Source organism: Penaeus monodon, chromosome 39, assembly GCF_015228065.2.
Source record: "Penaeus monodon isolate SGIC_2016 chromosome 39, NSTDA_Pmon_1, whole genome shotgun sequence".
Lineage (NCBI taxonomy): Eukaryota > Metazoa > Arthropoda > Malacostraca > Decapoda > Penaeidae > Penaeus > Penaeus monodon.
In genome coordinates, this window is record NC_051424.1 from 14,223,322 (window position 1) to 14,238,449 (window position 15,128).

Here is a 15,128-nt window from a genome sequence, read left to right on the forward strand (position 1 = left end):
CCCTCTCTTTTCTCTCTCTCTCTCTCCTTCTCTGCTCTCTCTCTCTCTCTCTCTCTCTCTCTCCTCTCTCTCTCTCTCTCTCTCTCTCTCTCTCTCTCTCTCTCAGGCTTGCTCTCTCTCTCTCTCTCTCTCTCTCTCTTTTCTTGCTCTCTCTCTCTCTCTCTCTCTCTCTCTCTCTCTCTCTCTCTCTCTCTCTCTCTCTCTCTCTCTCTCTCTCTCTCTCTCTCTCTCTCTCTGTGAAAAGATTCACTCTCTATTTAGAAATAAGGTGTTTAGATTTTATTAGATGTGTTGCTGTAGACTTAGCATATCTTTAAGTCAAGAAGTAGTGTATGAATGCTACTATTTTTGTGTTGCAGTTATGGTGATCATGGCCTTAATAATACTCAATAATCTTTATGGCCAGATATCAAATGAAATACATTATTGTCATTGTTGTTAATCCATTGATTAAAATTGCAGGTGTTCACCACAGAATTTTATCGTGGTGTGTTGGGCTTCACTACCTGGTGGTGTGTGTTCTCTTGGTTCCTCTCTGGCACCTTTGGAGTGGCCTACCAGTCTTATTTTACTCAGTCATAAATGGTTTTCAAGAATGTCATATTTCATGAATGTATGTCAAGTTACTCATGTGAAACAGATTTAAGGAATGTCATATTTCATGAATGTATATCGAGTTACTCATGTAAAACAGGTATTAGCAGAAAGAGAGAGATAATAATAATATATCCACACATTTAGAAACCAGGCTGTCATCCCCAATAATGTAGTGTAATATTGTCATATTTATTCTGCAGTGTTATCATTGTCATATTTATTATATCATTCATCCAGTTTCTATGAAAGGGTGTAAATACAAGCAAATAATGTGAATAATTTTATGTACTGTCCAAAATTTCTTTAGAAAATAGTAGAAAGCAGAATTCAAGGAGATAGCATTGATATCACAGGAGTTTGGGATCACCTCTATATATCTCCATACTAATTTCATTGTATTTTACACACACACACACACAAACACAAACACACAACAAACAAACACACACACACAACAAACAAACACACACCACAACACACACACACACACACAACACACACACACACACACACACAACACACACACACACACACAACACAACACACACACAACACACACACACACACACACACACACACACACACACACACACACACACACACACACACACACACACACACTGTCTGAATGTATGTGTTTATGTATATAGATGTCAAAACCATGTATACCTCAACAGTTAATCACATATATAGGTATGTGTGTGTGTATATATATATGCAGTACTGTGACATAATTAAGTGTAATTTGTCTGATTTTTATTCAACAAGTAAGAAATTATTGTATTCTTGATTAATGTTTGTTGATTCATTGTATAGTCCAGAATTACACATTCATAGGAAATTTAGTAAAAATAACTTCACTAGGATTGATTTACATTGAGATGATATTCATTATTATAAAAAGAAAATCTTTAAGGTTTGTGGTTGAGCATGGTAATAAGGGTGTTGGGTGTTCATATTCAGAACTTAATACAAATCAGTCATTTTGATATATATTTGTTTTATGAGTAATTGAACAAGAAAGTGTTACATATATGAATAAAACCATCTTGGTTTTGGACTGTAATGAATCATTCATATAATTCTCTATATTTTCAAATTGCATGCCAAAAGACATGATAAACAGAAAATATGTTTTTCATTATGAGATTGTAATATAATAAATCAGTACCTTAAGCTCTTGTATTTGTACAAAAAAGAAAGCAGATGTGTCTGCTCAGTGATCACAATCCTCAGGATTATTGGAACTTAAAATAGTCCTTTTTTTTTTTTTTTTTTTTTTTTTTTTTTTTCTTTCTTTTTTCTTTCTTTTCTTTTTTTTTTCTTTCTTTCTTTCTTTTTTTCCTGAAAATGTTGGCATTTCATTGTGCTTTGTACACTAGTGCACCCATTACCATAACTCATGATTTTGATGGATTTTGAAGAATAAAATCTTAAGACATTTCTATGTCAACTTCTCTCTTTTGGAATCTCTTTTATGGGTATAAGTATATATGTATATATATATATATGTGTATATATATGTATATATATATATATATATATATATATATATATATATATATATATATATATATGTATATATATATGTATAAATATGGATGTATGTATTAACCCAATGCCAATGAGGAAAATAAATAAAAAATGGGGAAAATGCTGTACTCATTTTTCATATTTTTGTGAAATGTCTCTGCATAGATGGATCTGCTAGTGCTTAGCCACAAAGGAGTCAATTAGTAGATCTTGTGACCTTACCTGAGTTCACCTTTCCTTTTATTGGTGGGAAAAACACATTGCTTACTAGTGCTATGAATATTGATAGTGTTATTTTTATTGTAAACATTAGAATTAATATAATGTTATAAACATTAGTAACAGCAAAATCAGATAGCCAAAAATATTTTCATAAATCAAGGAAAAGGGTGAACGGGCGAGACAGGAAGTACTCGTAACTGGCTCATTGGTGACTTGTACAAGTGTAGTCATTTATGTGTTAAAACAATAAAACAAGTAAACTCATAGTGTGCATGTCATGTACATACATGCCATACCCGTCGGCAAAGGGTTAATATATATATATATAATATATATATATATATATTATATATATATATATATATATAATATATATATATATATATATATATATATATATATATATAATATATATAATATATATAATATATATATAATAAATATAATATATATATAATATATATATAATATATATATATATATATATAATATATATAAATTTATTTATATATAATATATAAATAATATAAAATTTTTTATATATAAATATATATAAAATAATTTTATTATATATATTTTAATATAATATATATAAAATTTAAATTATATATATAATATATATAAAAATTTTAATAAATATTATATAAATAAAAATAATATATAAATATATATATATATATAATATTATATATATAAAAATATATTATTTTTATTATATATATAATAATTAAAATAATTAATATTATATAATATATATATGATATATAAATATGATTATATGATATATAAAAAGTTTAACCACACAAACACCACACACACACACCACCACACACACACCACACACAAAACACACACACCACACACACAACACCACAAAAACCCCAAAACCATACATATATTCATATAAAATTTTTAAATTTATAATACATTCAAACCCAAACATACAAAAATAAAATATATATATAATATATAAAAATTTTATATATAAAATTATATATATATAATATATATATTTTAAAACCATAAAGTAATTTTTGCATTTTTTTTTTTTTCAAGGGAAAGGGCTCATTTTTGAGCGGCCGTGGTCACAGCATGACCCTTTTATTGTATTTTTCATGTTCATGTGTGATGAATTTGGGAAGGGGAGAAACGTGGTAGGGGGTCCCCTTTCCCTTTTCCCACAGAGAGTGGGGTGTTTCCCTTTGGGGTAATCATTCTCTCTTTTTTATCGGGGTTGGGACCAGCACGACTTGGGCTGGGGTTGCCCTCCCCGTGGCTAGGTAGGGGAATCAAGGTGAAGTTCCTTGCCCCGGGGAACAACGCGCCGGCCGGTGACTCGAACCCGAACTCAGGGTTGGGTGTCATGACAGTCTTTAGTCCGATACACACACACACACACACACACACCAAAACAAAAACACACACACACAACACACAAAACACACACCACACATACCACACACCAAACACCCCACACCCTACATATATATTTCACACCGTTTTTGAAAAAAAGGGGCTCCCAAAATTTTTTTTACAGTTTAAGTATATTTTGGGAATTTCATAGGGAGCTGGTATTTGCATTAAAACATCAGCACCCCACCACCCTTTTTGGATAAAAATGTTTGAAACCAAAAGTCAAACAAGTTGGAAAAAAGATAAGATCCAGGGTTTCTTAAATTGTCTGTTTTTTGTTTGTTTTTTTTTGCTCTTGTTAAATTTTTCTAGAAATTGGCCCCAAAAAAAAAATTTAGCAGGTTTTTAAAATTTTTATAATATTTTTTATTTTAAAACTATAACATGTGAGGTTTCCTTTTTGGGTTTTTAATAAAAATGTCCTTTTTTTTTTTCTATTCATTAAAAAACCCCCTCCCCAAAAATACCTCCCGTAAACAACAAAATGCAAAGGGAAAAACCAAAATAATTGTACAAGTAACCTCTGGCAACCCTAAGCAGTTTTAATTTTTTTTACCCATTGCAGATTAGAAAGAGGGAAATAAAAAAATTTTAAAATGAGAAGGAAGCGGGGGGATGATGATGATGATGAAAAAAAAGAATAGACACACCCCACACACACCACACCACAAAACCCCAAAACACCCACCACACACAAAACACACACACAACACACACACACACAACACACACACCCACACACACACACCCCCAACACACACACACCCAACACCCACACACCAAACACCCACACAAAACGTGTGTGAGCTGTTTGGGTTTAAACACCTAGGGCCCTTTCCCCTTAGGGGGGAACCCCCGAAGGGTTTGACCGTTTTTTTTCCCCATTTATTTTAGGCGTACCATATTTCCCAAAAATAAAAATTTTTTTGCCTTATTAGGGGGATTAAAGGGTTGCCGCTTCATCAAAAAAGCCCTTTTAAAATTTTAAATTTTATTGGGTTTCCCCACCTTTGCCCCTCCTTTTACCACGGCCCTTTAACCCCCCCGATGCAGATAAACCCCCCCCGATGTCTGCTGCCCAACTCTTTGATTCCAAATCATCTACCCAGGGCATTAATCAAAACCTTAAGAATAACCCCTGCTCTCTCCCAGGAAAACCTCCCCTTTTATCTCTTATTGCACAATCCTTTTTATTGTCTATTCCCCCCCCTCTTATACACTCTTTTATCCTTGGTTTTCCCCCCAAAAGGACTGCGTCCCTTTTCCAAAACCACCCCAAACTTCCTTCGCCCTCGTTTTTTCTACTGCTTCCAACTCTGCAAAACCCTTTTTAGATCCTTTTTGGCCCCGCCAAATGGGATAATTCATAGTGATTTCCCTCTACACTCTGACAATAAATCAAACCTTTAACCCAAGTTCCCAAAAACAAATAGGCAAAGTTTCCTTTCACAGTTTTTCTGACCATTCACATCTTGTCACAAATTTTCATCGGGTTTTAAGCCTGGGGCAATTCCACCCTTTCGACCTCACTCCCCCCATAATACTTGTAGGGGAAAATGTTTCCATCTTACCCCACTGATTGCCCGTTACAACAAAGACTGGGAGAGTATTGCCCAAAAATTTTTTTCCATGGAAATGGGCCTCCCCCAAAGAAGATAAAATTGGTGGAGTGCCATGCCTTTCAGACCATATCGACCCCTTTCCCCCTCCCAAGCTAGATATGTTGGGATTTTTCCCCCAAACCCGCTGCCCTCTATGTGCCCCAAAAAAAGGGGGAGACCGTTCAAATAGCTCTGGGAAGTCAGGGAAAGTGTGCCCCTTGTGGGGCTCCCCTTTTTTACCCTTTTATGCCTTTCAAAACACGAGACTGAGGTTTGAGTTCTAAAATTCAAACTAGGCCCCCAACTACATGAGGCCAGAAAGAGCCAAACCAAGATTTCTTTCTAGCATTCCAAAATTGTACTTCGCTCCTTCCCCCCAACTCCCCACAGTATCTCTTCCCCCCTTTCTCCAAAAAACCATCCTATCTCTACTCCCTTTCTCAAATACCTAAATCTAGTTACTCCAATCTCTACCACTTCCTCGGTGCCTACCCCTCCTCCTCACTCTGCCTGTCGCACCAGACAATCTAAATTTTCCACTCCATCTGCTTCCACATCCTCTCCTACACCGACCTCTCCCTCTGCTCTTGGGAAATCTATTACCTCGTCTCTTCCACATAAGGAAACCATTGTTTCTCAGACCTTCCAGAAACTCTTGAAGACATACAAAACTTTCTAAACATGACCCAGGAGGATGCTTCACTCCCTCATCCACCCTCTATTCCTATTTGCTCTACATTCCAAGTATTTGCCGATATCCCATCCTCCTCAAGTTCCCCCTACCCCTCTTCCTCCCACTCTCAAAAAAAAGAAAAAAAAACACTCCATCTGCTCCTTCATGTGCATCACCATTCTCTCTCTCTTCCCCATTATCCTTACCGCTCCCACTGGATGCTCACGTGACTCCCTTTCACCACAATGTCCTCTCCATATCCCTCCCCTCCTAACATTTCCTGATACTTCATCACCTTCCACTGTTCACTTATGTCATTCACTGATTTATTCTCCTACTTCTACAACTACAATTTCTACCTGTATTACCCTTTTGATTGTTTCATAATGGCTCTTTTGCAGTTTTACACATGCAGTGTTATTCCCCCTTCCTTAGATATTACTCTCCGTTTGATCTTTACTCCCATACTGTCAGGGTTCGACTTAAAAGATATAAGAATCAGAGCGGTCAGGTCAACGGAAAAAACACCAGAGGAAACATACAGAAAAGGTTTACTATTAACGGCACTAAGATACACTATACATACACATACATAGCAAAATATGTACAGTCAGGAGCGTGGGAGAGAGAGAGGATCCAGCAGGCATTTGATTAAGAACTGAACCGAAAAATAGAAACGAGAATAATACATATAATATATACACATATATATAGGCATGCATGCACCTAACACGATACATGTACATGTGCAAACACGCATACACATATGCATGCATACATACACACATATCCACACGCGAGCTGCATATACATACATATGTACACACTAATGCACATACATATATACATACATACGTGAGAGTGCGAGAACATAATAAGCAATAACAGTAATAATAATGATAATAATAATGTAAACAAGTAAAAGGTACAACAAGGGTTTTGAAAGGATTAGCGCACAACTCTTTAAGGGATGATGTATGATGGTGTGAATTTTATGTGGTGATATGATAAGTGATGTGCAGTAAGGGTATCGTGAATTTTTGTCATGATGTCACCTTTGCGCATGAGCGGCTGAGGTGGCTATGGTTGGCATTATGGTGAGTCTTGCGGATGAGCGGCTCGCTTTGGCATTATAGCAAGTTGCTTGCTTGCTTGCTTGAGATTTGCGAAGTTCTGGCTTCGCCCGGGCCTTTCACTTATGGCCCAGCCTGTGTCAGCTTTCTATGGCTGTTCATTTGTTTGTCTGACACTCGGTGCTTACCGTGGCGGTGGGATTGCCAGCAGGCGCTCCTGTAGCCATGGTGTAAGCATCTCGCGCTGTGTTCTGTGGGGTTTGTCTAGGAATTGCGTGTGCACGCAATTCTCCAAGTAATGTACCAGTGTGGCGTTCGGCTCGCCGCAATGCATGCAACACCTCTCTTCACGTTCTATGTTTTGTATAATCTGCCATGCACAGTGGTAACCTAGGCGCATTCTGTGCAGAATGACTTCGGTACCTCTGTTGTTTATTCAGAGAGTGCCAGTGGTTCATAGCCTGTGGCACTGAGTACCAGCGGGCCCGAGGGGGAATATCTCGATTCCTCTCTGTGAAGCTGCAGGAGGAAGGGTTGGCCGTCACCGTACACTTCCTCCTAAGTAATTTTCGGAGGTAGATTTTGTCAGTGGGTGAGCGCTGCTGAAGACAGTCGATGGCTCCTTCGGAGTCTGTGTGTATGATCACGTGTCCTTCCCTCACGGACGCGTGGCTCAGTGCTCCCATGATAGCAACTGCCTCTGCCTGTAGCGAGGAGGCGTTGTCTGTTACCCTCATGGATTTTGTGGCATCCCTTGCTGCGAAGCCGGCGCCCTGCAGTGTGGGTCAAGGGATCGACCGATCCATCCGTGTAATATGTTCTGCCCCCCGGAGGGGTGATGGTTGCAAGGGACCCTCTGGGTTTCTGCCTTTAGTAAGCGTACAATATTCATTCTTTTTGCTTGCCAGTCTCATGACCGAGAACTCTATCGGGGTTTTGTGCCCACGGCGGAGCTTCGACAAAGTCAGGGTGTGGGGAGTCCATGCCCTTGGCCAGTAGTGCTTCTTTGAGCTGATGGCGTATTAGCACCCTGGCTGTGTGAGACAGCCGGAGTTGTTTGCAAACAGCTCGTTATCTTGTTCTAGGCGTCTGACTATTTTGTGTCTTAGGTTTTGTGTCCTGGGAGCCTGGATGCCCTTTGATAAGAATTGTGCTGCTGTTAGTTAAATTTCGTGAGGCCAAGGGGAGAAGGTTTGTTCCACTAGGAGGTTGAGGACCTTCGCCCACCTTGGGGCACCCAGAAGACCCTGGCAGCTTCGTTTTGGACTGTCTCCAATCGGTCTTTATATTTTCTCTTAATGCCAACAGAGCGAGGGAGGCATAGTGTACAATGGGCCTGACGCATTTTACATAGAATGATCTTAGTACTCTGTGTCTGCCCCCTATGCGTCTTCCACTCATTGCTCTCATGACAGACAGTTTGCCTTTGTTCGGTCAAGCAGGTACTGGACCTCCTGGCGGAAGGAGAGGGTCCGGTCTATCCTTACCCCAAGGTAGAGGTAGTCATGAACCCACTCCAAGTCCATTCCCTGGATTTCAGACTTGTGCCTTGAACTCTCTGTCTCAGAGCCATGGCTTTGGTTTTGGCTGCAGAGATCTTTAGTCCTGTCCTGCAACACTCCTCGGATACCAAGTCCAGACAACGCTGGGCTTTGTTAGACAGTGTGGCCAGTGGAGATGATAGCGAGATCGTCTGCATAGGAGATGATCTTGCACCCACTGGGGGGTTTTATGTTGAGGATCAGGACATTAGTGTGTTAAAAAGGGCTGGACTGAGAACCCCACCCTGTGGCGTTCCATTTTCTAGTGCATGTGCTGTGATAGGTGACCTTGGAATTTGACTCGGGCTGTTCTTTTCGTAAAGTAGTCACCTATCCAAGCCAAGAGCTTACCTCTGATTCCTTTTTGGATCAGGCTCCCCTTTGAATGGCAAGGGGACTTCCCAAATTCGAAAGCCTTCTCCAGGTCAAGGAATACTACCACAGATGTGCCCGGGTTTATTGTGCTCAAGAGTGTGGCTATGGTGTGCGCTGTGCTCATGCCCCTGGGAACCCGTGGAGGTGTTCGTGTGGGGGTTTCCCTTTTTTCCATTGGAGCCGGTTCAGTACCATTCCTCTCGGCAGTCTTGGCCAGACAGCTGAGGAGAGAGATGGGGCGGTATTTCCCCCGGTCCTTTGGTTTAGGGAGGGGAAAACTATGGTAGCCCTCTTCCAGCTTTGGGGTAGAGTGGAACTTGGATTGTTGATGAGTTGCAGGAATGCAAGCTCACCTACCAGTCCCAGGCGGGAGATGATGGGGTACGAGACCCCGTCATCGCCCGGGTCTGAGTTGCAACTGGCTTTATATGCATCTCTTAGTTCCCTCAGAGAAAAGATAACGTCCTGAGTTATCGGGTTCGGCTCCCCTTTCCCTCTGATATGAGCAAGTCTGTCTGGTTGTAGGCGTTCTTGTCTTGCCCTCAGTCGGCTGGCAGACTGTCGCTATCGTTCTCGCAGAGAACTTTTGCGCCAGTCTGTTGGCCTCTGCCGGGGGGTCGTGGTGCGTGCATCTCGGGCTGAGCGGCTGGTGGCTCGCTTGACCCGTTGCCATAGCTCTGAGAGGGTGGGTACTGTGATCGAAGGACTCACACCATTCCAGCTCCCTTTTCCTGCCTCCCCTCTGCTGGCAGTTTCCTTGGCGCCCCTGACAGCCCCCCTTTAGGAGGTTAGGTTGTCGGGGGTTCTTTGCCTTGGGAAATGTTTTCGGCACATATTTACCCTGTGGTTGACCCCCCTAACTCGTCATTGAAGTACCAGGCGTCCTTGTGACTCCTGGACCCAGGCCAAGTTTGGGTATGGTCAGTGAGGCTGCCTCATCAATGGCATTTACAAGGGTTTGGGTTGTAGCACTTCCAACATTTTCGCTCTGTGTGGGTTCATTGCTTTTCAGACAGCGGGCCAAGGCGCTCTGGAACGCCCGGGCCCGTTGGCCTTGTCGTTTTCCATCTTGGATTCGGTCGTGGTATTTCGGCTGGGCCACTATCCATGAGGGTTGTTATAGTGCCATAAGGTCACTAGTGACGGTCTCATCGACACGCCAGCCAATCCCCTCCACCAGAGTCGCAGTGGCCAGGGTGAGGTCTAGGACTCTCCTCTCACATGCGTGGCTCCTGGCTGTTGAGGAGAGCGATTCTCGGGGAATGTCTCAAGCACGTTGGCTATGTGACGGCCAGCCGCATCGGTGCCCCGCAGAGAGCCAGGATGGGGTGGTTTTGCATTGAAGTCTACCCCTATGATCACTCGGTCGTGTGCTGCGGAAGCACATACCTGGCTGATGTCTAAGCTACTACAGTGTGGCCGGCTGTACACATGTACAATTTCAGGGGGCCCCCCGGCAGTTGAATCTCGACGGCAAGAGATTCAACATCTTCTCCACAGTGCGGTGCATCGGCTATTTCGGAGCAGGGAATGTTGCTTTGACCAGGGTCATCAGGCCTCTTTTGCCATCGGAACGTGGGAGCGCGTAGACGTGATACCCGGAGAAGCGAACAGCTTCCGCTGATAATGTCTCCTGGAGCATGACAATATCAATGCTCCTTGATCGCACTATTACGTGGAGGATGGCATTCCTTGAGGAGAAGCCACAGATGTTCCACTGCAGAATACTTAGATTGCGTGCCATGATGTTACTAATTTATAGTTACATCAGAGACATCGTCATATTCGGATTGACGGTCGGAGGGCTGACAAAATCCATTGTGAGATCCTCACTGCTTGAGGGGTCTCCTTCGGCTGTCAGGGTATCCCTGGATCCACTGGGGGGTGGAGAGCCTTTTGGGAGCTCTGACTTTTTGTGTTTGGCTTTTCTCTGGCCAGGCTGTTTCTGTGCATGGCTGGCCTTGCCTGGGCAGGCTCAGCTTCTTCTGATTCGGCTTGTGGCACTGAATCACCTGGTTAGCTCTGCCCGTGAGGGCATAGCCCGGCTAGGCTCTGCCTGTGAGGGCATAGCCTGGCTAGGCTCTGCCCTGTGAGGGCATAGCCTGGGTTGGAGTGGGGAGGGGAGTCTCGACCTAGGATGAAAGGGAGAGGATTGGGCTGATTTGGCCCTCTCCATCTTCCTTCCCTTTTTGCTTTCACAGTCTTTGAATGTCGTCATGGCAACGTCGACTGGCCTTATCCCCCCTCTTCCCTTTGGGCCTGGACAAGGATACTGCCAACTGCTGATCACTGCTGTGACTACAGCAGTGATCAGGATCGACATGTCCCCCTCGTCGAAGAACATGTCTTTGGGTCTGGGGAGGACCGTTTTGGTGCTGTTGGAACCTTTCTTCCTGTGGTTCCTCTGCACTTGTTTTTACTTGGGGGAACTCCTGATTGTCGGAGATCTCCGGTTTCGGCTGGGGGGCAGCTTCCCTTTTTCGTAGGAGGTCGGGAAGCCTTTTCGCTTTTGTTCCTCCCCCAGACGTAGGTGCCTGGGGGGCAGGAACAAAGTCTGGTCGCTCTTAGCAACCCCTTGCCGTTTGAGGGCCGCCTCTTTCCTGACAGAGCAAGCCAGGCTCCAGGCGTGATGCCTCTTGGCACAGTTAGGACATTGGCTGTTGTGTCCTTTTTTTTCTTTTATGTGCCTTGATGCACACCTCGGATTGTGTGCCTTGCTACAGACACCACATTTTGGCTTGGCTGTGCAGTTAGCCTGGTGGTGTCCTTACTTTGGCACTTGAAACACCGAAGTGGTTCAGGCACATAAGTGCGTAGGTGATAGATACCCCCGTTACCCAGATCAAGGGTGGAGCTTGGGGAACCTTTCATGGTCACCAGGACTTGCCTGGTTGGAGTCTTCCCCTTCGACCATCGGGAAGCTTCCACGACCTGTGGGTGTGATGGTATCACCTCCACATCGTATGAGACTGAGAAGCCAAGTAGCACCATCTTGACTCTCTTCTCCTCGGGATTCCCTGGCGAGAGGCTCACTTTCCTCCCATCTTTTAGCTCCTTTGTCTCCTGCAGGAAAGAAAGGGTGGCTTGATCTTTGGGCACGATGATAATGCCCTGATCCGCGCAACCCGGATCGCCAGCCGGATTTTGCGCTGGCTCTCCAATGCCCTTACCATTTGGTAGGCATTGTGAAGCCTTCGGGTTTTACGGGGACCTTAAATTTTGGGAAACACCTTGGGGGTCCAGACTCGCCATCAGAGTCGGTCTCCGGCCTCGGCCGTTTCGGTCCCCCCTTTCCCGGTTTTGGGGCTTGCTCGTGGAGGCACCAGCTGTTTCGGCTGGTTCAGCTGGTGCTCCCGATTCAGTCAGTGGGGTCGTCTGAGGGGAGCTCAGAGGCCTTCTTATAGCAAGTCTTTGCACATGGAAGTCATTTCCCCCGACCCGAGCAAAATGCGCTACTGCGCGGTTGTGTGCTGGTCGAAGGCTCCTTCCATGCCCAAGAGGATGGTACTGAACCGGCTCCGATAGAAAATGGGACCCCACACGAACACCTCCACGGGTTCACCAGGGGCATGAGCACAGCGCACAGCATAGCCACGCTCTTGAGCACAATAAACACGGGCACATCTGTGGCAATATTCCTTGACCTGGAGAAGGCTTTTGAATTGGCAAGTCCTCTTGCCATTCAGGAGAGCCTGATCCAAAAAAGGGAAACAGAGGTAAGCTCTTGGCTTGGATAGGTGACTACTTTACGAATAGAACAGCCAGAGTCAAATTCCAAGGTCACGTATCACAGCACATGCCAATAGAATGGAACACCACAGGGTGGGGTTCTCAGTCCAGCCCTTTTTGATACATTTAAAGTCCTGTATCCTTAACAAAACCTCCCAGTGGAGTGCAAGATCATCTATGCAGACGATCTTGCTATCGTCTCCACTGGACCATACTGCCTAAACAAAGCCCCCGCATTGTCTGGACCTGGTATCCGAGGAGTGTTGCAGGACAGGACTAAAGATCTCTGCAGCCAAATCCAAAGCCATGGCTCTGAGACAGAGAGTTCAAGGCACAAGTTTGAAAATCCAGGGAATAGGGCTTGGAGTGGGTTCAGGACTACCTCTACCTTGGGGTAAGGATAGAACGGACCCTCTCCTTCCACAAGGATGTCCAGTACCTGGTTGACCGAACAGAATCAAGACTGTCCGTCATGAGAGCAATGAGTGGAAGATGCATAGGGGCCAGACAAAGAGTACTAAGATCATTCTATGTACATGCTGTCAGGCCATTGTACCCCTATGCCTCCCTCGCTCTGATTTGGGATTAGAGAAACATAAAGACCAACTGGAGACAGTCTGAAACGAAGCCGCCAGAGTCATTCTGGGTGCCCCCAAAGGGGGGCGAAGGTCCTCAACCCCCTAGTGGAGGCAAACCTTCTCCCTTTGGCCTCACGAATTGACCTAATGGCAGCACAATTCTTATCAAAGGTCATCCAGGCTCCCAGGAACACAAGCCTGAGACATAAAAATGTCAGACGCCTAGAACAGGATAACGAGCTGTTTGCAAAAAAACTCCGGCTTTTCCAACATCCAGGGTGTTAATACGCCATCAGCTCAAAGAAGCACTACGGGCCAAGGGCAGGGGACTCCCCCCCCCGACTTTGTCGAAGCTTGCCGTGGGCAAAACCCTCGATAGAGTTTTGGTCATGAGACTGGCAAGAAAAAAGAAGAATATGTACCCTAGCCTAAAGCAAAAAACCCAGAGGGTCATTGCAACCATCCCCCTTCCGGGGGAGCAGAACAATTACACGGATGGATCGGTCGATCCCGAAAACCCCCACTGCAGGCGCCCGGGTTTGCAGCAAGGGTGCCCCAAAATCCATGAGGGTAACAGCAACGCCTCCTCGCTACAGGCAGAGGCAGTTTTCTATATGGGGGCACTGAGCCCGCGTCCGTGAGGGAAGGGGAAATGGTCATACACACAGACTCCAAAGGGGCGCGCTGTCTTCAGCAGGCTCACCCCCTGCAACATCTACCTTCTGACTACCTCCCCACACTGGCAAAAAGAGGATTCTTTCACAGGGAAAGAATTATCATAAAAGGGTTCCCACCACATCGGGATCAGAGGTAATGAGCTTGTGACAGATTAGCCGAAATTGGCAGGGGTTTTCCCCCAAAAACCTATGATAAAAACATCAGACCAAAAAAACTTAGGGAAGTGTATAGGCGGCCACCTCCCTTTCCCCTGCAGCTTCACAGAGAGGAAACGAGAAACCCCCCCCTCGGCCAGTGGTACTCAATGCCACAGGCTATGAACCACTGGCACTCTCTGAAATAAACAAAAAGAGGGACCGAAGTCATTTTGCACAGAATGCGCCAGGTTACCACTTGCTGGGGGTCATACAAAACCCTAGAACGTGAAGAAGGGGGTTTCAGCATTGCGGTAAAACCCAACGCCACACTTTACATTACTTGGAGAATTTCGTGCACACGCAAATTCCCCAAACAAAACCCACAGAACACAGCCGCCGTGCTGGTAAAGGAAATTTTCGAGTGTTACACCCCGGCTACGGGGCGCCTGCTGCAATCCCACCCCCACGGTAAGCACCCAGTGTCAGACAAACAAAAGAGACAGCCAAAAAAGCTGACACGGCCCGGGCCATAAGTGAAAACCCGGGCAAGCCCCGAAATCGCAATCTAAAACAAGCAAGCAAACCCAAGATGAACTTGACACCAAACTTATTATTTTTATTACAATTTTTTCCTACAGTATTGTAAACCCTTTACATTATACATCTTATCCTAATTGTTAACCATTTCCACCCTTTTTACCACATACTTTAAACCCGCTATATGACCTTTGATGTCAAAACCTTTATTTTTTCTAGCCTTACCATAAAAAATTTTCGCATTGCTATAAAAAATTCAAAAACCCCTAACACACATACATTTAAATTGCAAGCACGCCCGGGCAGTGAAAAAAATGCACGGAATCTTGGACCGCAAGCAAACACCTTCCCCACAAAAAAACCCATTCAGCCAACAGTAGATGAGGACAGGGCTCCCCAAAAAAACAAACCAAATTAATAAAAAAAAATTTCCCAAAAAAC

At 44.0% G+C, this 15,128-nt stretch overlaps 1 protein-coding gene across 1 annotated transcript; it reads left to right on the forward strand.

The window, feature by feature from the left end:
* Positions 1–460: 460 nt before the first annotated feature.
* On the forward strand, positions 461–1,110 carry LOC119597362 (transmembrane protein 161B-like; the record flags this gene model as incomplete). The annotated part of the gene is given in 1 exon segment (XM_037946921.1): positions 461–1,110. A coding segment is annotated over 1 exon segment (122 nt), but the record flags the coding sequence as incomplete, so codon positions are not given.
* Between the last annotated feature and the right edge of the window lie 14,018 nt (positions 1,111–15,128).